The following is a 26430-nucleotide window of genomic DNA, read 5'->3' as shown; positions in this document are numbered from 1 at the left end:
TTTTCAAAGGTCATCTCTTCCAAACCCAAGAATGGTCCACCCTGACCCACAGGAAATTGAGCAAGGAGACCTGCAGGGGTGAACAAGGAACTCCTGACAAAACCTGAACTAAAAAAGGAAGTATACTAGAGGTGGAAGCAGGGAGAGGTGACCTGGAGCTATATAGTGACACTGTCTGAGCATGCAGGAAGGGGAGAGCAGTGGATTTTTTAAATCTCAACCTTGGTAATGTTTTAGACAGTTATGTCCCATTACATCACAGAATCACAGGATCCTAGGGGTTGGAATGGACCTCAAAAGATCATCCAGTCTAACACCTCTGCCAGAGCAGGATCACCTAGAGCACATCACACAGGAAGGCGTCCAGGTGGGTTTTGAATGTCTCCAGAGAAGGAGACTCCACAACCTCTCTGGGCAGCCTGTTCCAGTGCTCTGTCACCCTCAAAGTAAATAAATTTTTCCTCACATTTATGTGGAAACTCCTATGCTCCAGTTTGCACCTTTTGCCTCTTGTCCTATCATTGGACATCACCAAGAAGAACCTGTGTCCATCCTCCTGACACTCACCCTTAACATATCTGTAAACACTGATGAGGTCACCCCTCAGTCTCCTCTTCTCCAAGCTAAAGAGACCCAGCTCCCTCAGCCTTTCCTCATAAGGGAGATGTTCCACTCCCTTAATCATCTTTGTGGCTCTGCACTGGACTCTTGCAAGCAGTTGCCTGTCCTTCTTGAACTGTGGGGCCCAGAACTGGACACAATTCTCCAGATGCGGCCTCACCAGGGCAGAATAGAGGGCATTCCCATTGGCAAACTGAAGTACAGATTAAGTGTACAGTGAAGTGTACTGAAAAATAGCTGAACTGCCAGGCTCATACAGTTGTCATCAGTAGCATGGAGTCCAGCTGAGGGCCAGTTAGTGGTGATATATCTCAGAGGTCAATACTGAGGCCAATGCTGTTTAACTTCACTAATGAGCTGGATGACAGAGGACATTACACCCTCAGGAAGTTTGCAGGTGTCACAAGACTGGCAGGAGTTGTTGATATGCCAGATGGTTGTGGCCCCATTTAGGGGGACCACAACAGGTTGAAGAAACAGGCAGACATGAACTTCATTAAGTTCAACAAGAGGAAGTGCAAAGTCCCACACCTGGGGAGGAGCAACCCCAGGCACCAGTCCATGCTGGGCACTGACTGGCTGGCAAGCAGATTGGCAGAAAAGGTTTTGATGGAGCTGGTGGACAAGGTAAACATGAGCCAGCAATATGCCCTTGCAGCAAATGCCAACAGCATCCTGGACAGCATTGGGAGCAGCACTGCTAGCAGAATGAGGGAGGTCTTCTTTAGGGCATGGGATCAGGCTTGCTGAAAGAATGATCTCTCTATATTCCCTCAGCAAGTTGTTGATTAGGATTGTGACAATAAGGTAGAAGTATTGTCCTGTAACCATTCAGCCATCTCCTCTGTCCTTCATGGTCAAGTCTTCAGAAAACAGAAGCTGAGGATGATGCAGTTGATGCAGAAGTCAGAGTCCTGAGAAGTATCTTCAGAAGAATAGTATACCTCTACATTGCCAGTGTGTTGCCTGTAACAGATATGACTATTTAGATCAAGACCATTGCTACGTTTTCTTCAGCACTGCTTGGCAGTACCTTCTCATGTTTATCTTTCCTGCTTCACTTTTGACATTCAAAAAATGAGGAAGCTAGTGAACAGCAGTGCTTTGCTTCCGTGTCCTAAAATAAACCATCAACCTCTAAGAATTCTTGAAGAATTTTCAGCACTAAGGAGGCTTAGATTAGATATGTTATTCTTTATTTATAGCATAGGTTCCTAGTAGCTGGAGATTCCCTTTTGAAGAATAAAATCAGGACACAGAAAGATTTTCTCACTGCAGCTGTTGCACTTACTCCCAATAGTGCAAACTGCTGAACACACTGTCAATTTCTTTATTCTAAATATTTATACTTGCAGACGAAAATGACAGATACTAGAATAAAAATTTAGCATCCCATTGATTTTTTCTGGGTTTGTTATTGCCCCTCTGGAACATGGCAGAGAAACCAATATCTTTCTAGTGTACAGTGCTGTTTGGGTACTTCATTTTATACTAGAACATTGCATTTCAGGTGCTACTTCTTATTAATATTCTCTATAATAGTCAATGCAGAATATAAATGAGAAAATAAAAACAAAACAAAGCACAACAAAACAACAGGAAGCTGGCAGAATGAATCTAAGACAAACTTATGACAGAGACTAGGCATGTAGGAAATCCTACCAAAGTTATTAGATCACCCTCCAGCCCCCCTTTTTGATTTTTAAATTGCAAGATTGAAAAAGGAGCCTATTCTGAAAAAAAGGCTCCAATTCACCTTGTCATCCTTTTAGCAGTAGATCCTAAACTATCGTATTTAATATAGTAAAAAAAGTGGGGATTTTTCTATCAGTTTGAAGTGAATATGCTGTCACCAACATGTTAAGGCTTTGTCTGAGAAACATCTATCTCTCAGGAACCATTCTCAACTTTCATACCAAGTCTTTTAGTCAAGCAGGTGGTGCTACCATAAAATTCCTTGCTTTCCTCTTTCCTGTATTTAAAGCTTTGTAAATGCCAAGTTTTAAATCTTATTTTTAAATGTAAGTTTGAAAATTATGAATCAGCATTCTGTATTTTCCTGCTTGTGGATGGGAATGTCTGTGAGTTCCTTCTCTTATTTGTCGCTCCTATTATAGAGAATCTATGGAAACTCAGATAATGAAGATGGCAGAAAACAGAGAGAAACTGAAGATCAATTAGCATCTTTTCTCAAAATTGTTGGGAGATTGCAAATACTATAGGTTTATCCAAAACTAAATTAATTCCTCTGCAACGAGGAATTTTGACACAATCCTGAGAAGAATAAAATGGCTCTACTGCTCAGATTTCATTTTAAAAAGACAGCTTTCTCTAGGAAGTAAATGTTAATTCTTTCCAGATTCTACTCTCAGGAACTGTATCTTTACCTACTACTTGTTACTGAGAAATATGAGTTGGAAACACAGGGAAAAAAATCTTTCAGCAAATGACTCATTCTCCTCTCTCTGTACTCCTTTCTCTCCAAAAAATATGACACACTCAAATGCACATCAACAAAAAAGACACTACACTGACAAAAGTTGGAACAGAGGTGGAAGATCTGATTGAAATGTATTTGCATTTGAACTCTTGATGATGGTCTAGATTTATGCATCTAAATTACAATTAAATAATGTTAAGGTTGTGAGTAACTTGCAAGAGCAACGAAATGTGCAATTAAAGAGAAAATATACCATATGTCCTTTGATATCTAGGCATATTGCAGTGCATTAAGAACGTCATAAAAGAGACACCCTGTTGTGGTTATGTGTTCTGAGACATGTGGCACATTTCCATTGTAGCTATCTATTTCCCTGCTTGTATGCATCTGTGTCATTATTTAAATGTTGATTTTGAGTATGAATTTCCCTTTGCATGGTGACAAAAACAGAGCCATGGACTCTGTTTTCAATGTTTCTTTATCTCTGTTGCTATTTATGAATGTGGAAGTCCAAGAGGCTAAACATAAGAATGAAAAAATTATCACAAATGGGATATAAATGGATTTAAACATCAGACAAAATTAGGCAAAGGAGATGGTTTTAGTTACTATGAATGAATCATCTTATATCTTCCCTTAAAACAGATACAGCTGAATTCCAAACACTGTTCTCCTGTATTTTGCACGGAAATAGGAATGTACAAAAAATTTCACTTATTTAATTTGGACCATTTTGGGAAATACAATGGGAATTACTCCTTCCATCTTGAAGTTCCTCACCTGTGGCATCCCACAAGTCAATTTGTTTTCCTCTACTCAAAACCAACCTGAAAATGTGGGAGAATATGATGGAACATTCAGATCCCAAAAGCAGTATTTATGTGGCTGACATCTAACCCACACTGTCTCAAGTGCCATGATCACAAAGACACCCCACTCCAAAATATTTTATAAACAGTGGCTGGGTTACCAGAGGATGAGAGCAAGAGAAGTTATACCTGTGGGAAAAGAAAAACATTTTGTGGAATTTGCAACGTTCAGAGTATTTAATGAGAACATGTTTGTCTTCCAGTTGCTGAAGATGCCTGCAGCCTTGGGACACTTTCAGACACCTCAGCAGTTCTCCAGAGACAAGTATATATTTCTGCTAAAGAAATAAGTCCTTGTAATTCTATTTGCAGCTGGGTAGGAGATGATACCTTCTGATTACAGGCTGATTTGGACATGGCTGTCTTGCATTCTTCATTCCTAGGATTCTTTGTTGTCACTTGTAGTCACTAGAAATCGTATCAATCTGAGCACAGAGTTACTGCAACAGTTATGAGTTCATTCCAAGATCATACAATAATAACCATGAATCCTGATTAACTGCTCAATTTTAGGTTTCTTCAACCCTTGGTTTTCTTCTGGTTTCCTAAAGTTACGATAGTGATAATGATGGTGATAAAGTGCATGGAAAAAAACCCCCTCTAGCAGTGTAAAAAAATGGACCCAGATACTGTGGTGATTAATGAAATTGTTAGAAACACAACAACCTAATGGATATGCTGGCATCAATCCTCCTCCTTAGCATGACCTACCGTGCAAGGACTAGGCCAGAATTATTTTCTGAAAAGGAGACCAAGCCAGATTAGCATCACATCAACTCAGGGTCCTGTATGATCGAAAGAGACAGGGCAGAAGCAATGCCATTCTGGTAACAGGGACAGTCAGGCCTAGGTGGTGGGCCCTTGGAGAAGGGGATGCTGTGGGAATGCAAGAACAGCTTGGAGCCAGCATCCTGGCACATGGCTGTCAAGGCTAAAGAAAGTGGGGTGATGGACAGTCACAGTCAATCCTAGGACAGCAGAGCCAGGAAGAGCAATCTCCATGGGGCTGGGGAAAGCAGCCAGCCTAGAAACAGTCTGAGGAGAGAGCATGCCAGCTGGGAAGCAGCTGTACAGCCACAGGGCGGCCAGGGATGCCACTGACAAACGTGTGCTGTAACCAAAAGGGTTATGGCTTGCGGGAAGAGCCAGGGACTTCAGCCAGCAACAGCTGAGAAACACAGCGAGTCATGCACCGAGTAAGGAGCAAGGTTCGGGTTTTGTGGGGGGGTCTCATGTCACCGAGTCGTGTCGCAGCAGCCCCAGCAGCACAGGCTTCTGTCACCCGCCCTGACAGGGATCACGTTACAGCAGGCTTGGGAAAGCAGGCAGCACTCGCAGCCTGCAAGGTGGCCCTGAAAAAGCGCTCGGGCTGAGCAGGGAATGTGCCAGGGAAGAGCAGACTTAAAATGCTTTATTTTTTTTGGGGGGGGATTTTCAACTTGGGAGCACCGTTACCCTTGGAAACTCTCATCCACGTCAAGTACAGTCGTAGGCTTCGCGAACTTGTACGTGAGGATTTGCGGCGAAAACCGCGATTCCCTCCAGCGGCCGCCCTGAAAAAAACAAATCCAAGGCTGACTTGGGCGCTTCCGGCGCCTCTGGCGTATTGACGAGCTGCAGCGGCCACCGCTTCTCCTTCCTCCCTTTCCTTGTCGCAACAGAGAAGCCGCGGCCGCGCCGGCCGGCCCCCCTCACGGTCGGGCCCAGCGGTACCGGCACCGACACCGACCCCGCCGCAGCCTCGCCAGGGCACAACAAGACCCGGCACCAACACCGCGGCCGCCGCCGCCGCTTCTGCCCCGCCCCGCCCGGCCCGGCCCGGCCCGGGCGCAACCAACCGCGGCGCTTGGTAGAGGGGGGAGGAGAGCGCCCCGTTCGGCACCGCCATGGAAGGTGCGCACCACGCAGCTCCCATCCCCCCCCGTCTCCCCCCCCCGCCCCCGGCCGTACCATTTCGCTGCCCGCCCGGCGCGGAGGCGCGTTCGGCAGGAACGTACCAACGCCGCGTAGGGAAAGGGGTAGCCGAGAAAGTCGCGTGCTAAGGGGGAGGTCGTGTCCCAAAGGGCGCAGCGCCGATTCTTGGTCTCGCCGCTTTGACCGAGAAGTGCGAGACGGCCACAGTCTCACCGGCGCTTCCCCTCGCAGCGGGAAAGGGGGAAGGAGCAGCACGTCCTCCTTAACCCTTCCCCGGCGGGACGGGGATGGGCCGTCCCGCCGGGCAGCAGCCCTCCCCCCCCCCCCCCCCCCCCCCCCCCCCGCGCGCGCAGCGTTCTTCCCGGACCGCCGCTGCCGCCGCGGGGCGCGTGAGCGGGTGGCGGAGGGGCTGGGCCCTCCCGGTCGCGGCCCGACATGTCGGTGGCGTTCGCGGCCCCGAGGCAGCGGGGGAAGGGCGAGATCACGCCGGCCGCCATCCAGAAGGTGAGGGCGAGAGGAAGGGCCGGGCCCGGAGCGGCCCCGCGGGGCTGCAGCTGCTTTCCTGCCGCCGGGCCGCGCGGGGAAGGGGGCGGCGACGCCCCGGAGCGCTCAGGCCCCGGCGGGAAGGAGGGCGGCTGGGCCGCGCTGGGAGCACGGCCCGGCGGGGGGGGCCGGCAAGGCGCTGCTGCCTCGCTGGCTGCCATCCGGCGCTTGTTCAGGGGTCGCGGGGCCGGGGAGGGGGAGGCGCCGGGCGGGCGGGCCGCGCTGCCTGCGGCGGGGCGGGGTGCGGAGGCCGCAGCGGGGCCGGAGCGGGGCTGGCAGCCGGTGGCCCTGAGCCACCCCTCGGGCTGTCCCCGGCGCTGCCGGGCTTCCCTCAGGGCCGCGGGCGGGAATTAACCCGGCAGGACTCGGCCTGGCGCGGTGAGAGAACGGAGGAGTGGAGTAACCCCTTCCTGCGCGGGGGTGCCGGTGCGTCGGAGCTCCGCCGGGTTGTTACTGAAACCCCGCTTAACTTCGGGCTCTGCCTCCGCGGGGTTAGCGGCGACTACAGCTATCGAACTTGGCCCGTCTAGTAGTCAGGCCTGCCCCCCTAAACTTTTTAAGTGTTAGCAAAGAGGAGTATTGTGGTTGTAGCCAATTACAGCGATTCCGGAGGACTCCACTGAAGCTTTTGTGGGAGGGAGAAAGTTAACTCGCTGAAGCAAAGAAAAGCATATAGGGGATTTGTAATAATTCACGATGCCTTGTATCGGCAGAAGCCAAGGAGCATGTTCAAGTTCAGTGGTAGCTTAGTGCTATTTAGTAACTTAACAGAAGCTCTCACTGTTATAAATAGCCTTTAATCACAGTTTAGTACGGGCTCCTGGTGTAGGAGCCTTTTGGGTAGATGTAAGTAACACCTGATTTAGTAGAAAATACGAGCCTCAACAAGTTAGACATTGTAGGGGTCAAGACCTCAAAGAAAACCCCATAGTTACAATGGAGATCTTCGGAGTTAAGTAGCAGAAACGAGTGCTTGAGAAATACCCACTGGGTGGAGAGCTGCCTAAAGGTAGTCAGTAGAGACTTCAGGTCGCTGGGGTGCGTATGGTGAATGCAGACAAGTTTATCTTGTGCTGTAGTCAAAACATTAGTTTGGTGGTGGTGTACTGGCAAAACCCTGGTATAGTTAAAGCTCAAGAATCTGTAGTGTACATAAGCTGGCAGAAGCCCTGGAGGTGTCTTCATCCAGCTGGAAACTTGAATTTTCTTTTGAGGATAGGTGGTTATAACTCTTTCAAAGAACTATTTTCGTTTTCTATCAGCAGCTGCTCAGTCAAAATTGTACAACAGTGCCTGCAAGCCCTATCCAGGATACAGTTGTATTTCTTGTTTGTTTTCCCCTTGGCCCTTATATTCCTTTCCCACTGCATGCCCCCCCACCCCAAGGTCTAGCTTACATGGCACAGTGATGAACACAGCCATCTAACTGGCAGTCTGAAAGTCTGCCTCTCTGCAGTCTTCTCCTTTCTCTGGAAGGTGGGAGACATTCTGAGAGCCCTGATTGAGGGCTTCCTTTGCAAGTGCTCTATGAAAGATATTAGCTTCTTCTTCCCTATTTTTTTCTGGTGAAAGTGGCCACTATGTTTCTTACAAAACTTGATGGTAAGTGCATGTGAAACATATCTGTGTAGCAGTGTGTTTGTGATCGTCTTCAGAGTATGCAACTACAGTTCTGCCTAGTTTCTGAGGCTCAGACAGTAATTCAAAATACTTCAGTTCTGTCTCTGTTCAGTGCTTAATAACAGTGTTTGCAGATCCAGCAGTTTCAGGCAAAATAGCTCACTGATACTTCTAGTTAGTTCTGGTGAATTACTGGTTTGAATTTAGGAAGACCTGACTGGTTGTCTTATTCTTACATGGATATAAGTCCCAAATGGACTGCGTGAGGTTTCTGACTTCGTACTCTTTTCCTAGTAGAGGTGGATTAGTCGAACGAAAAAAAGTCAGTTTTTTTGGTGGTGTTTTGTTGTTTTGTTTTTTTTTTAAATCAATCAGTTCAACATTTTCTGTCTGGCAGTCAACTTTCCATTTAGTTCAGTTGACTTGTGTAACTTTGCTGGTAGCTCAGATTAGCCATGGCTCTGCTGACTCTTGTCTGATCAGAGTGCAGCAGAGTGGTTAAAATACAGGAGTGTTGGGATGTGCAGCTCTAGGTAATCAGGCTTTATTTTTTTTCCTATTTATAGAGCTTGGCGGACCTTGAATTCATGAGCTTTTTCTAGAAAGCCATGAAATCTCAATTTCCCATGACTTTAGGACTACTTTGTTTTTGTCAGAAAGTTAATTCACATATATCCATATTATTGGGTACTTACGAGGTATGATACATCTTTTTTGCCCATTAGGCTGAATATTTATAAAGTGCAGCTTAATTAGAGATTCTTCATGTAAATATGACCTAGCTTTCCAGTGTATTTCCTTGAAACAAACCTGTCTGGTAAGCTCAGTTTCTATCACTAACAATTTCAATGCTGTTTATTATTAAATTTGTAAGCAGTTGCAGGCTTTAGAAGGAGAAGGGAAACTTGAGGCATTAATTTTAAAGTAAATTTCATGGTAGAGATCAATCAAAGAAATGCAAAACTTTGAAAACTTTGTAAGAATCTAATGCAGAAGAAGCATAGGTATTTGACTGGGAAACTTCACAAATGTAGCTATAATAATGATATGAAATCCTTAAACTGAAAGCTGTAAAACTAGTAGAAGGAGGACAATGGAAGCAAAAGAGTGTTTTCTAAATAATTGGCTAAAATAGAACTTTCTGGAATACTACTTTTTTTTGATTATTTTTTAAAACTCTGAGAAGAGATGCAAGACTCAAACTTCAGTTTCTTTCCACAAAGAAATGAAACTTACTCCAAACTTGTTCTTTATCGTTTCAGATGTTGGATGAAAATAACCATCTTATTCAGTGTATAATGGACTATCAGAACAAAGGAAAGACGTCCGAATGCTCTCAGTAAGACATTAATCCAAATCTACTCCGGACTGGGTGAATTTTTATGTAGATCACCATTCTTGATTTGTTTAGCTCACCTTGTAGGAGAACTGTGCTGTGAAGAACAGAAAAGTATTGCTGCAGATACTACACTTGAAACTTATGGACTTATGGTTGTATTTGCCATATGACTATGACTTCTGTCACTGAAATGTTCTGACTTGCCTGCTGCAAATCAATGCCGTAATGTTAATGCTCGTAAAAATGGGGACTGCATAAGCCAAGATCTTTTTCCTCTGCATCATAATTACACATCAAGAAAAGGCAGTTTCCTTCTCAAGCCTATCAAAGTCTTGTAAGAATGGAACTTTGTTCCTGATGGCATGATTGAAAGCTACCTCCTTACTACTTGCCCAGGAACAAACAGGCTTGTCTTAAAAGTTTGGCTTGCCAGAATATCCCATGTAGACTTGCTGTCTGTCAGGGTCTCTGGAGAGTAATCTGAGAGAACTGTGGAAGGGGAGTGAATTTTTAAGGAATATTACTTTCCCATTACTATTTTCTGGCATGGCATGATCACAGCACCCTTGTAATCAGCCAGACAGAGCCATGTGACTGACAGGGTATTGCACTATGGCTCAAGTCCCTTACTAAGAGGATTGGTAGTCTGCGAGTAGGAGGGGTGTCATAAATAGTAGGTCTTTTTGCTTTAAGGGAGTGCTTTTTTTGGAGCACAGTTACTGCATTAAGCTCTTTGCAAGCCTGTAGTTATGTATTTGTCATTTGTTCCTACTTTCAAAGTAATTTTTGTGACTATGGGCTAAGTGTTTAAGCTCTGGAATGTGGTTCTGTAGGAGAAAAATAATTCCATAGCAAGCTTCCAAAGCCCTGGATCCTGATGAAATGTTAGCACTGTTCTTGGTCATGCTTCACAAAAATCTGTGATATCTGGGGACATAGTAGAAGGAGCTTTCTGTTCCTAGTGTTTGTGGTGGAAGATCACGAAACAGAAACACTGTGTATGTGTCCTGGTGACATAGTTTGGGGCAGGAAATGAAATGGGTGAGAACAGCATCACCCAGATTGAGATTTTTCATAGCAAGACAGAAGTTGTAGAGAAGATACAGGCTTTGATGGAGACATTGGGAAAGATTGGGTGGAATTGTACAGTCACAGAATAATTTAGGTTGGAAAAGACCTTTAAGATCATCAAGTCCAACCTTTAACCCCGCTCTCCCACATTCACCCCTAATCATAGAATCATAGAATCTTAGGGGTTGGAAGGGACCTCGAAAGATCATCTAGTCCAACCCCCCCTGCTAGAGCAGGGTCACCTAGAGCACATCACACAAGAACGCATCCAGGTGGGTTTTGAATGTCTCCAGTGAAGGAGAGTCCACAACCTCCCTGGGCAGCCTGTTCCAGTGCTCTGTCACTCTCACAGTAAAAAAATTTTTTCGTATATTCACCTTGAACCTCCTATGCTCCAATTTCCACCCATTACCCCTTGTCCTATCACTGGTCATCACTGAGAAGAGCCTAACTCCATCTCCCTGACACTCACCCCTTACGTATTTGTAAACATTAATGAGGTCACCCCTCAGTCTCCTTTTCTCCAAGCTAAAGAGACCCAGCTCCCTCAGCCTCTCCTCATAAGGGAGATGTTCTACTCCCTTAATCATCTTTGTAGCTCTGCGCTGGACTCTCTCAAGCAGATCCCTGTCCTTCTTGAACTGAGGGGCCCAGAACTGGACACTAAACCATATCCCCAAGCACCACATCTATATGACTTTTAAACACATCCAGAGATGGTGACTCAACCACCTCTCTGGGCAGCCTGTTCCAATACGTGATAACCCTTTCAGAGGAAAATTTTTTCCTAATGTCCAGCCTAAACCTCTCCTGGTGTAGCTTTAGGCCATTCCCTCTTGTCCTAACACTATGTGCTTGTGAGAAGAGACCAGCACCTACTGCTGCAATGTTCTTTCAGGTAGCTGTAAAGGTCAATAAGGTCTCCCCTCAGCCTCCTTTTCTTTACACTAAATAGCCCCAGTTCCCTCAGCTGCTCTTTTTAAGTCTTGTTCTCTAGGCCTTTCACCAGCCTAGTTCTAGTTCTTCTTCACCAGCTCTTTTCTGCACCCACTCCAGCACCTTGATGTCTTTCTTTACTGAGGTGCCCATAGAAGGTAATAGGTAAGTGTGAGGGAAAAGGTTTAGGATTCCTGATAGTGGTACTCTTGTAAGTCTCTTTAATCTTGGTCTACATGGTGACTTTATGTGTGTAGAATTGAAGTGAATTCTGATGTTACTGTATGTGTGAGTTAAGATCTGTATTGCTTTTGTTTATTTTGATAGATACCAGCAGATGCTGCATACAAACTTGGTTTACCTAGCCACTATAGCTGACTCCAACCAGAATATGCAGTCTCTACTACCAGCAGTAAGTACAAAGTAGTGTAAAAGTAGGGAATATATTTCATTTGGGTCCCTGGAGGAAAAAAAAAACACAACAAAGTGTTTGAATTAGTGACCAAACATTTAGCTTTTGGTTTACTGTACAGTGAATAGTTTTGCTTAAAATCTGACTAGTTTAACTGAAGACTGTTAGTCTGATTTAAACAGGCGATGCAGAGATTATCTACGAGGCAGACCAGATAGTATTAGATGTTTTTTTTCCTCAACACAGAACTCAAATAGTATGGCTGTTAGCTCCTACAGCAGTACTCTGTTTTTCCTCTTATATTAGGGAAAGGTGTTGCGGTGTGGATTTGGTTTTTTATCATTATTAATTTCTTCTTTCACTGGAATATCTTCCATTCTTTTGCCTTAGTGGAATGAGGTTGGGTAAACCTTTGTCTTCTTTTATGTACTCTAGGTGAGTCTCAAGTTCTTTGCCTTTCTCCTGTAATTTTTTTTCTCTCTTTTTTGAGGTAGATAGTGATAATATGCAAGAAATAAGATTGCACAGGCTTGAAACACTGGGTTGCCTTACAAATTAAGCATTTATTGTATAATACTTGCTACTTTTTTTTTAAATGGAGTTGTCTCAATCTGTGTTCCTGAGCTCTTTATAAGATATTTTTTTTTCCCCTTTTCCTTTGTATTTGTAGGAGTGAGAAGAGATACAACAAACACTGAAATAGCGTTCTATCTGTTTGCTTATTGTGTTAATAGGAAAGCTTGGGGAGTTCATTGTGAGTAACACAAGGAAGGTGTTTTTTTTTTTTTCGGTAATAAGACTTTACTTGAATTAATGTAGTCTTGATTCATTTCTGTAATATGAAACTAAAAAGAATACCTATAAAACAGCCATTCCTAGATACTAGTTTGCACCAACTGAAATTGAATTACTCTTTCTTTGGTCTCTGGAGAAGTGTTCTCCAATCATTGCTACTAGCAAAGCATCCTTTGAAGTTGGTACCTAGAGGACTATAGAAACAGTGCTTCATTATGTCCAACCTGTTGTGCCTGTAGAGGCTTCTCTTTTTATAAATCCATGCTTGTAGCTGGGGGGGAGGGAAAGAAATCTTCAAGAGGGCTGTGTGTATTACTCATAGGAGGCTTAATTCATATCCTGGTTCTGATGACAACTGAAAATGAATTTGACCTTATTCTAGTCTCTTGTGAACAGCCCTGTTCTTAAGGTTGAATGTGTGATGACATTCTCTTATTAAAAGAAAATTAAGATAGGGCCAGGAAAGACTTTTGCAGATCAGGGCTGCAGTGCATTTCTGATCTTGAGTGTAAGGAATATTCCACACCAGTGAGCAAATAGTGTAGTGTGTTTTTTTTTGGCGGGAGAGTTCCCTTTGGACCACTAAGGGGGGAGTGAAAAGGTAGCTTCTTGTCTTTTCTTTCAAACTAAAATACAAAATGACATTTAGATGTTCAGTGTTAGTTAAGTGTAGACACTCTGACCTACCAAGTCAAATCTTTGAAGCTGTGCTTGAAATGTGTTAAGCAGATAAAATTACTTTTTATTGCCGTTTTTAGAAAAATATCTAAATTCTTTGTCTTTCCAACAAATTCAATCAAATTAATTTGGGAACAGGTGAACTACTGCTTTTTGCAATGCAAGATGAACTACTTCAGGCTCTTTTCCTTTATTTGCTTTCCATTTAAGAACTGATGCAGCTCAAGTTGACGTGAAGTATTGTGTTTCTGTTCTCCGTGCTTCTGTGTCAGCTATTGAACCGTCTTATTAAATTCAGGGGTTGTTAGTGGCAACAGTTAAATATGGAGCAAGATACTGTCTGTAAACATCTACTATTCTTAATAGTAAAATACATTGATGTTATAATACTACCATTACAGTAGTTTCCCACATAACTTAGGAGCATTTGACTCTGGTTAGCTTCTGAAGTTGGGTTGCATCTGATCTACTCATAGCTGGAAGATTGTTCCCCTAGTAAACTATACTTCCTTTTTGTTTAAAGTTTATATTATTTTGGTTTTAATTGGGTAAATACACTTAAATTTAACAGTTTTTAACTTTTTACAAAAATGCTTTATGTGATAAAATGAAGCGAAAAAGAAAGTACTGCTGCTACTGTTCACACTGAAGAAAAGAGCTAAATGAGCAGGTTCATTGGAGCTTTTCATGTAAGCTAAAATGACTTGAACCTGGTAACTGTCTTCTCTTACAATACTCCTTAGACTTAATGCTTCATATTGTTGGGAAAAAATGCTTGTAGTCAGCTTCTGTGCCTCTATCCAGTTATCTTAGAATGCGCTATTCTAATCAGATGACTGCACATCGTTATAAATGTGTGGTATTACTGCCTGTAGAGAACAAGATAAAAGTTATACCAAACAATGTAGTGAACAAACTGTGTTGTGCGGAGAAGTATTTCTGTAAAGGGGGCCTGACAGTGAGGAAAAGATGAGACAGGCGAAGCAGGCATTACAGGGTGTGGGTGATGGGAACTAGAAAGACTTAGAAATGTCTGTGTTGTAACAAGGCTGCTGTTGTCTTTCTGTGTGTGATCACTTTAGAATATTAAATTATTATTTCTGAGGTTCAAGACCTTCCTTCACAGCAGAAGACAAAAGACATGCAAGGTTAATCTGCTTGAATCAACTGCATTTTTTCTCAGCCACATGAACAGCAGCATTATTAAGGGAGGGCTGATTTGGAGTGTCTTCCCAGCTGGAGGAGAGTGGTGGCTAAGGCCACATGTGAAGTTCATGCAACTTTTTAATGTCTCTTCCTGATTTATGGCAGGTATTCTCGTTTTTGGACAGTGGTTTAAGGTCTGTTTACCACCACCATGTGGGCTAAGCTAGCTTCCCAAAAAGGGCTTGTAGGGTGAGGAACACAACACTGTTGCATTTTTTTTATTTTCGTTAGTGCTACTTTTGAGGGAGGTCACAGCAAAAGTGAATGGTAGAGAGCAGAGATGTAACAAAGTTTGTTACTGAGACTTCCAAGTGAATTCCAAAAAACAGTAATGAAGATTTTTGTGGTCATATTTCTAAACACATTAAATTTCAAACAGTAGAATAGGCATCTTATCCTCCCCAGCTTCTATTTATCTTTTGTTTTCTTGAGAGTGTTCTAGTGGCATTAAAAAGTCATTGCAAACTATTAAATAAAAAAAAACCCCAACTTTTCCACTTGAATACTTTCCCTCCCTTATGTGATTTCATTTTGTCAAATATTTATAAGAAAACAACCCATGGCCATCACTTCATTGTGAAAAGTAGAGGGGAACTTTTGCTTGCACGCCAGCCTTTTCATTTTGACATTGGTTTTATAGCAGGCAAATATTGAGGCCTGGAATTATTTGGTTAAGGTGTCTTGTTTTTTTTCACACAGGTAAAGTGTGTTTTTTCTTAGTTTTTCTTGCATAAAGCAGCTTGCCTTCTGTCAGCATGCAAAGTGCTTGATTTCAGCCTGTATTTCAAGAAAGTGATGAAAATAAATGCTTATGAATATTACTTCTGTAACATAACAGGTTTCTTCTACATTGAAAGTGCTGGTTTCTTCCAGCAGCAAGCTAAACTCTGTATGTGAAGTGACTTCAAAGGAAACTCATTGTTTGAGTTGTAGAAAAACATGCACATAACATTGCATTATTTTTCTTAAAATCACAATACCGGAAAGTTCATAAACTTACTGATTAAAAAGTGCTTTATCGTTGCTTGAGCTACTTCTCTCAAAACAAGTGTTTTTTGTAGGACTTGTGAAATCCTTTAGTATAGCCTGTTCCTGAACTTGTCACACAGGTTAGGATGGAGTCCATGCCATTATATAAAACTGGTGATTCCTTTTTATAAACGCCCACATCAGCAAGCACTGAAGTGCTGGTTACTTCGAAAGAAACTGCTTGAAGAGGTAGAACCATTAAGCGTCATTACTAGCACCTGACTAAAACTTTTCTTCAGGTTCCTTGTTGAAAGATGAAATTTTATTGTGGGATTATTATTTTTAATTTTTATTTTTTTTTTAAAGCTGTGGAGTTTGGCTAAGTAGGAATCTTGAATGCAAGAATGGTTTTACTTGGTGGAAAGTCTCATATGATCTTAAATGCACTTTAGTATTTTTCAAAGGGGAAATGCTCAATCTCTAGTTTTAATGTGATTTTGTTTGTAGAAACAGCTCAGATTCTTACAAACTGAATAGTGTACTCTTTGTAGTAGCCTTCATTTTGAACATTAAAGTTGTCTTCAATATTAAAGTAATTATTTTTCTTGAAAAAAGCCAGATGCCACCAAGGAGAGTAAAATACAGCTCAGTTTTAATAGGTTAAAGTAAAATTTGGAAATACTGCAGATGAGAGGAATCCTAAATTGATAAAAATTCTTGTCCAGTTATGTACCAAATGCCTGGAAAAATCTGTTGTGTGGTAGTATAGCAGAAAGTCTGTTAATGGTATTTGCTTTCCTGCTGATCACAGCTGGCACTGGTCTTTAAACCTCTAGCTTAATTCTGTGTATATTGAATGTTAGTGTGTTGATTTAAATGAGTTTTAAATCAGATACCAAAAGCAGTATGGTGTATTATTTTCCATTAGTTTTTCAGAGCACAAGTCCATGCCAAATTCAAGTTCAACTATTTGTAAGCTGAGTTAATAGAAAATAGAGCAAAAGAAAGGTTGAGTGTTCTTTATCGAGAGGGAAGTGAGCTATTAGTTAGAGCTTGGATTTTAAAGAGTAGTTGCTCTGATTAAAGGTTTGTTAAGCAGTTTTCAGAAATCATCATAATTTCTAAGACTTCTAAAAAGAGAAATGTAAGGTATTGCATTTTTTGAGAAAGGGAGGCAAGATGTTGTATTTCTACTTAGCGTATTATGTGAGTGCTGTTCTTCATACAGCTACTATGGTTGGGAGGGTTAAAAAAATTAAGCGTCATGTTCCTGTACTGTTACTAGAAACTATTGAGCTAGTGTAAATCCATTATTGATAAAACTAATCTATTTGTGCGTGCATCTTCCCTGAAGACCTTAACTTCTTAAGTTATGCCTTACTTTAGCTCTTCATACTGTACTTTCTAATTTGCTATGTTTACTTTGCATAGCAATAAATATTTCCTGTGATTTGTGAGCTAGAAAAGGTACTACCAGGGTAGTAGTGAGTGAATTCATAGACCACTAGTGTGCTCTAATTTAAGTAAGAAGATCACTAACTTCGGTTAGCTGCTTTGAGTGTATTGCTAATCAGGTGTGTCCACATGGGGAGCTAGTGCACTGTACACAAAAATCCTACTTATATTGCTTACTAATTCATGTGGCTGATGTAGAAATCAGTGAAAATGGCAGCCAATTTGAATTAGAAGTCTGCTCTAAAGTGTAATTCTTTACGACTTGAAGATGAGATTTTCCTCTCTGTAGTACAGTATCTGCACAGTAAATGTCAACCCTAGGCAGTTTGCTGAGAGCTGTACCAGGCAGTCTGATAACATAGATGCGGAGTCCTTTAGTCCATACGGTTTTGCTGTTTCCCCAGTTAAATGTTTGGAGGGTTCTGCAAGATTCTTTCTGTTGTAATGTAGTTTATATAAGGCCATCTAGCTGGCATACAGATTAAATTATTCTCTTAGGTTACTAAATGCAAGTAAAACCTGTAAATACTGGCCTAGACATTAAAGCATCTTAAAAGCCAAAAAGGCAGCAGGTAAACAGTTGTGACACAAAGCTCCTGCTTTTGAGGACAGGTATGAGCTGCGTTTTATGGGGGAATTATAGAGTATCTCTGAAGTTGTCTAGTTTCTATAGCTCGGTGTTCCCCAAGTTAATGTCCACAGTTAACTTATTCCTGATCACTTAAAATAAAACTGTCTGAATTTGTACCAGATTTTTTAACTTTTGATTTCAATAATATCCAGTTATATCAAGAGTTAAGAATTTTGTGTTATTATTTTGGAAGTATCAGAAGGCCTATTGCTATCTGACCAGTAGGTATTTTAGGGTTACATTTTTTGCTTGTTAAAATGATGCTAAAACTCTTTGTACAGTGGTACATGGAATTTGAAACAAAGATTCCAATTTCATCTTTAAACAAAATGCTTATGTATGACATTATTCTCTATTTTAACATTTTGTTCAAGTATTAAGTCAGAGTTCTTCTGATTTTTGAAGGTTGATATTTAGAATGTGATTCTAATTCTAAACTTAGAATGCCTTAGTGCTAGTGTCACAACTGAAACTCCAGCAGTGAAAGCACAAATTACATTTGTAATTAACTTCATTGTTTAGACATGATTGTAAATGCTTTTCACATAGAAATCCACTATGTTCCCAAATATTACACATGCTGAGAATTGATATGTTTGTTAGTACTAGGAGTGTCCTAAATTAAAAAAAATAATACCTTGCACCTTGTAGAAGAAGAGTCATAACCCAGTTAAATAAATCTTGCCTCTTTTGTATCTTCAAAATGTATTCTTTTATGATCTTATTTCCCAGTCTGACACCTCAGTAAGTACTCCACAGGTGCCATCACCATCTATCAACAGAGTACTGATCTCTCAGACTGGGACAGGTGCCGTGATTTTATTATTAGCAGGGTAGGGTATCTTCTGGGATGGAGTACTTTGCTTTGCAGAAAATGGTATTTAAGAACTGAAAACAAAGATGATTCATTAAATCCTTAGTTAGAACTTTTCTTACAGAGATCAGAAGGCGTTTATGTTTGTGTTCTATGTCGTTTTTAATTGGTATTCTGAGAAAATTTGAAGAAAATTGTATTTTTTATAGTATACTTTAAATATTTATTGCTATTTTTATTGATTAAGTCTTTTATATTTTATTGATGACTGAGCTGGTATTCCATCTCCATTTTTTGTAACAATACATGTTCCACAAACATCTTTCAACCTATTGATAGTAAGAAAAATCTAATAATACAAAGGCAGAGAAGAGCTGATAGATGGAAGTTCCAGGTATACAGTTCCACCATGGCAACTTTTATTGTTTGCTCTCTTGCATTTGATCCAATTCACTATTTGAAAGAAAGTTTTCTAAAAAAAAATGCTCTTTGGCTATTGTTTTCAATGTGTGCTTTCAAATAACTTTTGGGTTCAGTAGGATATTTTTTGTTGAGCCCTTTTTAGTTACAACTGCACGTCAGTTTCAGTTTTTTTCCAGTTCACATTTCAGGAGAAGGACAATTTATAATTTATACTTTTTTAATGCTCTGATAAAGTTTAAATGCTCATAGCAGCTGTAAATTGTAATCTGTGTGTTTAGGGAAGTGAGCCAAAAATTAGTGTTTTGCAAGTGAAGCTGTGTCTAACATCTTCTAACTCTCCAATTTACTTTTTACTGATAGTAAAATATTTAACTTTTTCTACTTCATAATTGGAAATAAATCAGCAGTGATTTTTAATTTCCATTTTTTTCTGACTCACCCAGCAGAAAAGGAGGAAGTAGCCTTTCCTTTGGTTCTGTTAACCTAACTAGAGTTAGTGTCATTCCACCCTTCATATCTAGACTGAACAGGTAGGGTTAATGTGGGGTAACTTTTTTCCTCATAAAGGGTGAGAGGTTTGTTTTCCTTCTCTCTTAGTATTTGAGTCTTGAATATTTCGCGGTCATCTAGTATTTTTAAAGGTCTTTATCATGCATAATACATATTTCTGGGAATGGACAATTCATTTCTGTAAAGAACAAAAAAGGTTAAATGAGCTGGTTTTGGGAGGGAGTTTGTTTTGGTGTTTTTTATTTTTAATTTTTTGCATAATTAAATATGATGTAAAAAGTTTATGATCTGTAAAAGCCTGAATCAACTCTGCCAGAAGTAGGGAAATTGCAATTTTAAAACATTTTTTTCTTGTTTTCTTCTGATTGGCCAGTAGAAAAATACCCTGGGAGATTTTCCTGGAGAATAATTATATCTGCAAGACACATTTCTTTTTAATTACTATCAGGTAATTATTTGTTTATAGCCCTGACATGAAGGCTTATAACACAATTTTGAAATATCCTGTGTAACTTTCCATTCCATACATCTATGTGTAATTATCTCTGAGTCTTATTTAAACTTCTAGTGTCTCATGTTGATGCATTCCTCAGGTTTGTGATTTTATGTTGTGTCTTGTATTTTTAATGTTATTCCTCAATTTATTGACAATTCTGGAGGTTTTGTTGTTGTTTTAAGAATTAAATTGAATGATTTTTTTTTTTTTATGGACCATAAATTGAATCTTATTTCTGTCATATCCCCTTATATTTCTTTCCATTGTTGTGGCTGCCCCTCCCTGGAAGTGTTCGAGGGCAGGCTGGTTAGGGCCTTCAGCAGCCTGGTCTAGTGGAATGTGTCCCTGCCCATGGCGGAGGGGTTGTAAATAGATGATCTTTAATAAAAAATGATTTTTAAAAAGTCCTTTTTTTACTTGTTACATGTGAAAGAAATACAAAGTCATTAATCACTGGTTGCCTGTCTTTGGAGTCCTTCTGCTTTTATAATATCTTTTTGTGATTGCTTTCCTCAAATTACATGTGTATCATGATCACAAATACCATAGCATTTTTTTTCTCACATTTTTACCTCACTTTTGATATATCAATTATCAATGGTTCTCATGGATTTTTTTTTTCCCCACAAAACTAACTAGGTAGTGGCCAATACTACTTTTTTTGGAATTAAGTTAAAATTGGAGTTTCCTTTTTCTGAAGAGCAGTGGTTGAAAATTCAGTGTAATTGCCATATATCTGTCCATGTTGAATTTCACTTGGCACTGTTCTACTTACACTTTTTTCCACTGTTTTCAGTAACTAATGTTGCAGCATCTTCAAATGTTGACATTTACTAACAAATGTTTTCAGGTGACCCTTGTGTTCCTTTATTCTTTGACCTTCATGTGAAGTTATTGCCTCTTTCTTTTGGTTGGGCAGTTTCACTTCACTCTGGGAAGTGAAAAGTGTATACACCTGGACAATGTATTTTTCTAAATGGCTTTGTCAAAAAACTTGTATTAAGAAGTTTTTGTTAAATGCACAGCTAAGTGGTTACATTTATATCTTTGAAAAATTCTAATAAGAAAGATACAACTTCCCTATACTGATGCTAACTCACCTTTATCATCGTTAGAGTTCTATAGAACTCTAATTATTTTAATCAATTTACTTGTAGCTTTGGGAACAAGGCTCAGATTTATGATTCCTAGAATTGGTCCTACTACTTTTTTTATAAAAAGAGATAAAGTGTTTGTCAACCATATCACCTTCTGTGGTAGTTTATTTTAATGAAAGATTTAATTTTTTAGCAGCTTGGACCTTTTTTCGTGCATTATTTTCAAGAATCCGAAATGGGTTTGCATAGGTCTTTGCCTATTTCTGTATCCAGAAGCTTGTCTTGCTGAATTATTTTCTGCTAATACCTTTTTGGGTGCTTTCAGTTACTCCCTTAGTTCTCTCAATTCCCTGTGACTTGTTAAGTCTCTTGCAGGTTTTTGTATCTAATGGGATTTTAAAAATCTTGACTACTTTTTTTTCATCTTCTTAAATGCTTTCACTCTCAAGGCTGCTTTTTGATCACCGCAGTGTTTTTCTTAGTGTTAAACAATAATTGTTTTGAAAACTTATGGAATAAATTTCATAGTTGGAATATATAGTTTTTTCTTAAATAACCTTTGGAGATTTTTTCATGCAACTTCCTATGCATGAGGGTATGTCTGTTTGTGCAGTAACACCTACAGGATAGCTAGAACCTTGATATAATCCAGGTTTTTTTAGTACTTTATAGTATTTTTCATTATTAGCATGTTGAGGTAACATTGGATTTACTAATGATTTATACTTAGAATCCCAGAAGTTTATTTAAATTCTGAAAACATTTCAACTTGGATGTTTTTTGGCTTTGCTCTTTGCTGAAAGGGGGCTCCTGTTACTCTCTGAGCTCTAGCTGCTCATGTGGAGGTACCAAGTGTGTTGGTTTTCCTTGTATTAAAAATCTATTTTCTCAATAAAAATTAAAAATACGTCGGTTTTCCTTCTTGTTTGTTTCTCTGTGTATCAGTTTTATATAATTTCTGTTAGATGCAAAAGTTAAGATGATAGTGAGCTTTTGGAGGTGAAGGGAAGAAAGACTTCCAGTGAAGAAGCCTTGCTTTGCTTGCTCACTAGTGAAGGAGAATCAAGTAAAATGGAGAAGCATTTCACTCTCTGTTCAGAGATTAGAGCTGCCTTTCATTCTTACCTTTTTTACCTTCTGTCCTTTCTGCTAATAAATAATAAGCTTGTTCATAAAAGTTAATTATCTTAATAATGGAGAAATGAAAATAATTTAGTAAGAAGTTGCCTGCTTGCTTGCCTTTTCCTTAATCTCCTTTCTTCCTCCTGCTGAAAGAAAACCTTTCACTAATTTCTGGGGAAATTTAAAAAATATTTTGAGGAAAATAATACCTGCTTGCAAGGTATTTGAAGAAATGTTGAGAACATAAATTAATACCATTCCTCCCTTCCCCCTGGGAAGTGAGTACATGCGTGTGGGTCTATTACCCAGATGTTGCCATCTCCAAGGCCAGAAAAAGGGTCTTGCCTTAAACTAATTTGGAAAACGTTACTCTTTTCTACTGTTAAATGTTTCTTTCTATAAAGATAAATGTTGAAAAATACAGGATTGTCTCATGGAAAGGGTTTAGTATGAATAGTTAGGGCCTTTTAGAGAGGGTCTGCAAAAGCCTGAGACCCAGGCATTTGCTTTCACAGAGATTATTTTTATTCCCCTGAAAGCACTTGGCTAAGGTATGTGAGGAGGATTGTGCAGTCTCGCAGGTGTTTTTAATAGGAAAAAGAAGCTGGCTACTAGCAGTTTCTGTGTCTCCTTATATTGCTGTGAGTAGAACCTAATAGTAAATCCCCCCTTGTGTTCACTGTTTTTCTTGCTCTCCCTCTTTGAACTCTCAAGGTTATTCAGTTATTTTCCTCACAATTTCATTAGGAAATTTGCCAAAAACATCCTTTCTAGGCAGCTGTCTCTGGACCTTTGGAGGCCAGCACTAATGTGCTTCCAGTCTGTAGGGGGTGTTTGGCATGAAATTATGAACTAGGCCTTCAGCGCTTCAGGGGAGAGAGAGGAAGAGATCGCAAGCGTTTTACCATACCCAGGTGCAAATTTTTGCTATTCTATGAGCATTCAGAGGCTTTCATCTCTTGTTGTACCTGTTTTGTCCTGGTGCAAGGTCTGTTAACAGCAACAAATTGTTGATGTGAGAGAATTATAATGGTAGGGTTATTTTTCTGTTCCCCAAATGTTGCTTTGAAGGAAAGCTTTTGTGTGGGGGAGGAAGCAACTCCAGCAATCTTAAACTGTTCAGATATAATTTTTTAATGAGGCATTGATTCGTATTTTTTTTATAGTGGTGCTTGAAGGTGCTGTAGTGTTGTCTGCATGTAGTACTTCATGTAAAATTGATTGAAATATTAAACACTTTAACTCCTCTCAGTATTCATTTTGGCAACAGTATCAGAAAGAGCAAGAAATGTTTTTCAGTGCTTTCTTTCATACCCTGCTTAACAATATAGGCAACTGCTGTACCATATGTACATATAATATATTTGTCAGACTAACTGCTTCTTGTGTTTGACTAAGCTGTCTCCTTTCAGCCACCCACACAGAATATGCCTATGGGTCCGGGTGGGATGAGTCAGAGCGGCCCTCCCCCACCTCCACGCTCCCACAACATGTCTTCAGATGGTATGGTAGGTGGGGGCCCTCCTGCACCACACATGCAGAACCAGATGAACGGCCAGATGCCTGGTAAGTTTTTCTCCTCTAAGACATTAACACCAGCGTTGCCTGGCAACTGAAACGACATGGGGGCTCAAGGGATACTAGATTGTTGATGACAAAACTGCTTTGAATGCCCCCGAGTACAAGCTCTCTTAGAGTTTGTTAGCTACAGAGATACGTGACCTGTATTCAGTGTTTATCAGGCTGCCCTTGGGCTTTGATGTAGCTGACACACAGCATTCCTCTGATGAACAGAACTGGCTAAATTTAGTCTGTTTGAAACCGTGCAGTACAGCTGGCTTTAGAAGGCTTATTGGGGAAAGGTATTGGCCTGTGGCTGAGTGAACACAAATCCTTCCATAAAAAGATAATGTGAAATCATCGTAGCTACATAATTAGACAATAGTAAACTACATGCATCTTGGAGGATGTTTTGAATGTGGGTAAATGTTTTTGTTTTATTTTAAAAAAAGATTACTTTTATGCATAAAGTCATCCAGCTTCCACTAATCCTCTGTGTTCTTTATTATTGAAGATGTGTTGAGTCCTAAGGGATTTGTAAAGACATGGCCTCCAGGTTATTGTTCTAGGTGTAAATTTTAAGTCAGTTTTTCACAGAATCATAGAATGGTTTGGGTTGGAGGGGACCTTAAAGATCATCTAGTTCTGACCCCTCTGCATGGGCAGAGATGCCTTGCACTAGACCAGATTGCTCAAAGCCCCATCAACCCTGTTTTCTAAGTGCTCAGGAAGTCAGAAGCAGTGAACAAGATGGTAAAATTCTGCATTGTGCCTACCTGTACTAGCTTTGGAGTAACTATTCTGTTTAGCAGTCAGATCAGAATGGAGTAGGTCCTGTAAAACTTCTTCATGTAGAGGCTGTTTTCCAGAGTTTCCACTCATAAAGCCATACTGCCTATTCCACATGAATTGGCTTTCAACTTAAAATTGTATTCCCAGGATTGCTTTTATTATAATTATTTTTTTTTGTATGGAGGAACTTTTTGTGCAAAGCTCTTTGAGGTATTGATTTTTCCAAGCAAGGAAACTGCTGTCAAAGGATCTTTGCAGATTCACATCTTGATGGTCACAAGGATAAGCTTCATGATGACAAACACAGTAAATAACTACGCAAAACTTAATACAAAGTAAAAAATACAATTATTGTAGTAGCCCCTAATTTCTGTGCAAATCTGATAGTGACAGCTTTTCTGAGAAGAACAGCTGAATAGCCTCCAGAGGCCATGTATAAGAAGTGTAATAAAAGATCTAGAGAAGAAGTGAGTTTCATCATACAATTTGGTCATGGTCTTCATTTGTAAGTGGAAAGAAGGATACGTGCTGCTCCCTAAGTAGGGCAGTGATTCTGGTTTTGAAGTCCTCTATCCATCTAAGATCCATCAGCTCCCATGGAGAATAGCATTGGCTCTCACAGATCAGTCTCTTTGACCCTCTAGTGTAATCATATTATTGTTATTATAATGATCTTTTCCGAGGAGAAGGATTACTAAGTCACAATGTAAGCATAATGACTTCACTGCAGAGCCACGAGGGGAAAAAAGTCACTCCTTAAACATACATATTTTGTAATTAGGTAGAATAAGAAAAGAGCTCTTAGGGAAATACGTAAAAAGCAAATGGGTTTGTTTTGGTATTCACCTAGACAGATACTTAAATACGGTTTCCAACTAAGCTTTAATTTAGCCTTTCTTCTAACATACTCCCTTTTTTGAATGTCTCCTCCTTCCCTTGACTGTTTAAGGTTTTCTCTGAGGGTGTAAAGATAAACAGCTTAGGATGAGGGCATCTCTAATATCAGAAAGACATGCTAAAATAATTTCATAGTTAGATGTTGGAAAAGGGGAAACAGAATTATCTTAAGTGGATGATTTTTTCTTAAAGCCTATGCTAGTTTACCTCTCAGTAAGCCTTTCTGTATTTCAAGGCCATGTGTTTATAATACTTTTTGCAGTGCATGCATTTGCTTTCTGTTTATAGGGTACTTTAGTGTTACTTATACACTTTGTAATAGAAGCCAGATACAAAATCTTGAATATCTGAAGAGATAATCTGTCCAAAAGGAATAAAGTTGCTAATGTGCAGAGAAAATTCAGGGTTGACAACCACAAGTTGACAAGCCTGGAAGAAGTAAAATGCAGACTCTTGAAAATACTAGCTAAGACTTTCTGGAAGAACTTGTCTTAGTAAGGGCTTCCACAGCACTGAGGATGGGTGAAAGGGTTGATGGAATGATTAAAAGAACTGCCTAATAACGGTCAGGACAGGAGTTGATTTTAAGTTCTTCTGTAGGCCAATCCCATTACTTAAAGGACAAAGGATATTTTTTCTCGTTCTTGTGTTCTGTTTAATGAAAGACCTGAAGTGCTGCTGAAGCCCTTAATTGCATCCCCTGATAAATGAGTGTATCCTCTTCCCAGAGAAGACAGTCATGATGAGCCTTTTTCAGCCTATGCTGTACCTGTGACAGATTACAGCTTTTCACTGAAAAAAATTATCTCTGAAGAGAGAGTAATTAAGAGTTTGTGTGATGCAAAATAAGGGTGATCTGGATTTGGAAGGAGATGAGGAACTGGGTAGCAAGTTATCTTCCCGATTTCTTGAGCTAGTTTAATCATACATAGAAAGTTCAAAGGCAAGATTAGCTGTAAGGTTCTCTGACCTTTGACCAGGCACTGGTTGGTGACCTTCTGAATAACAGGTGCTTGTGAATTACCAGCAAGTTCTCTCAAAGTTACTTCCTTCCTGCAAATGTAGTCTCAAATGCACTTAGGCTGGCTTACAGCTTCTCATAGCTAAGACACTGTCTGTAAGTGGTTAAGAGGAAAAAAGACTTCTGTTTATTGTCAGGATAGACATGTATTTCCATAGCCTTTTTAAGACAGAATCTAATCAGTATAGCATTTAAAGCT

General features: G+C 40.2%; 1 protein-coding gene across 5 annotated transcripts in view; it reads left to right on the top strand.

The window, feature by feature from the left end:
- The first annotated feature begins 6201 nt into the window (after positions 1 to 6201).
- The window catches only part of SS18 (SS18 subunit of BAF chromatin remodeling complex), a 38929-nt gene continuing 18700 nt past the window's right edge, over positions 6202 to 26430 (top strand). For 3 of the 5 annotated variants that reach the window (XM_051610561.1, XM_051610562.1, XM_051610558.1), the window contains exons 1-4: positions 6203 to 6348; positions 9270 to 9346; positions 11681 to 11765; positions 23374 to 23527. In XM_051610561.1, coding sequence (XP_051466521.1) covers positions 6280 to 6348; positions 9270 to 9346; positions 11681 to 11765; positions 23374 to 23527 — 385 coding nt within the window. In that variant the 5' untranslated portion in view covers positions 6203 to 6279. Of the gene's footprint in view, positions 6349 to 9269; positions 9347 to 11680; positions 11766 to 23373; positions 23528 to 26430 lie in introns of all 5 variants that reach the window. The other 2 variants (XM_051610560.1, XM_051610559.1) reach the window with 2 other exon arrangements.

The sequence above is a fragment of the Apus apus genome, chromosome 2 (assembly GCF_020740795.1).
Source record: "Apus apus isolate bApuApu2 chromosome 2, bApuApu2.pri.cur, whole genome shotgun sequence".
In the NCBI taxonomy this organism is placed as follows: domain Eukaryota; kingdom Metazoa; phylum Chordata; class Aves; order Apodiformes; family Apodidae; genus Apus; species Apus apus.
Note: the sequence above shows the minus strand (reverse complement) of the source record. Positions and strands in the feature narration are given on the sequence as shown.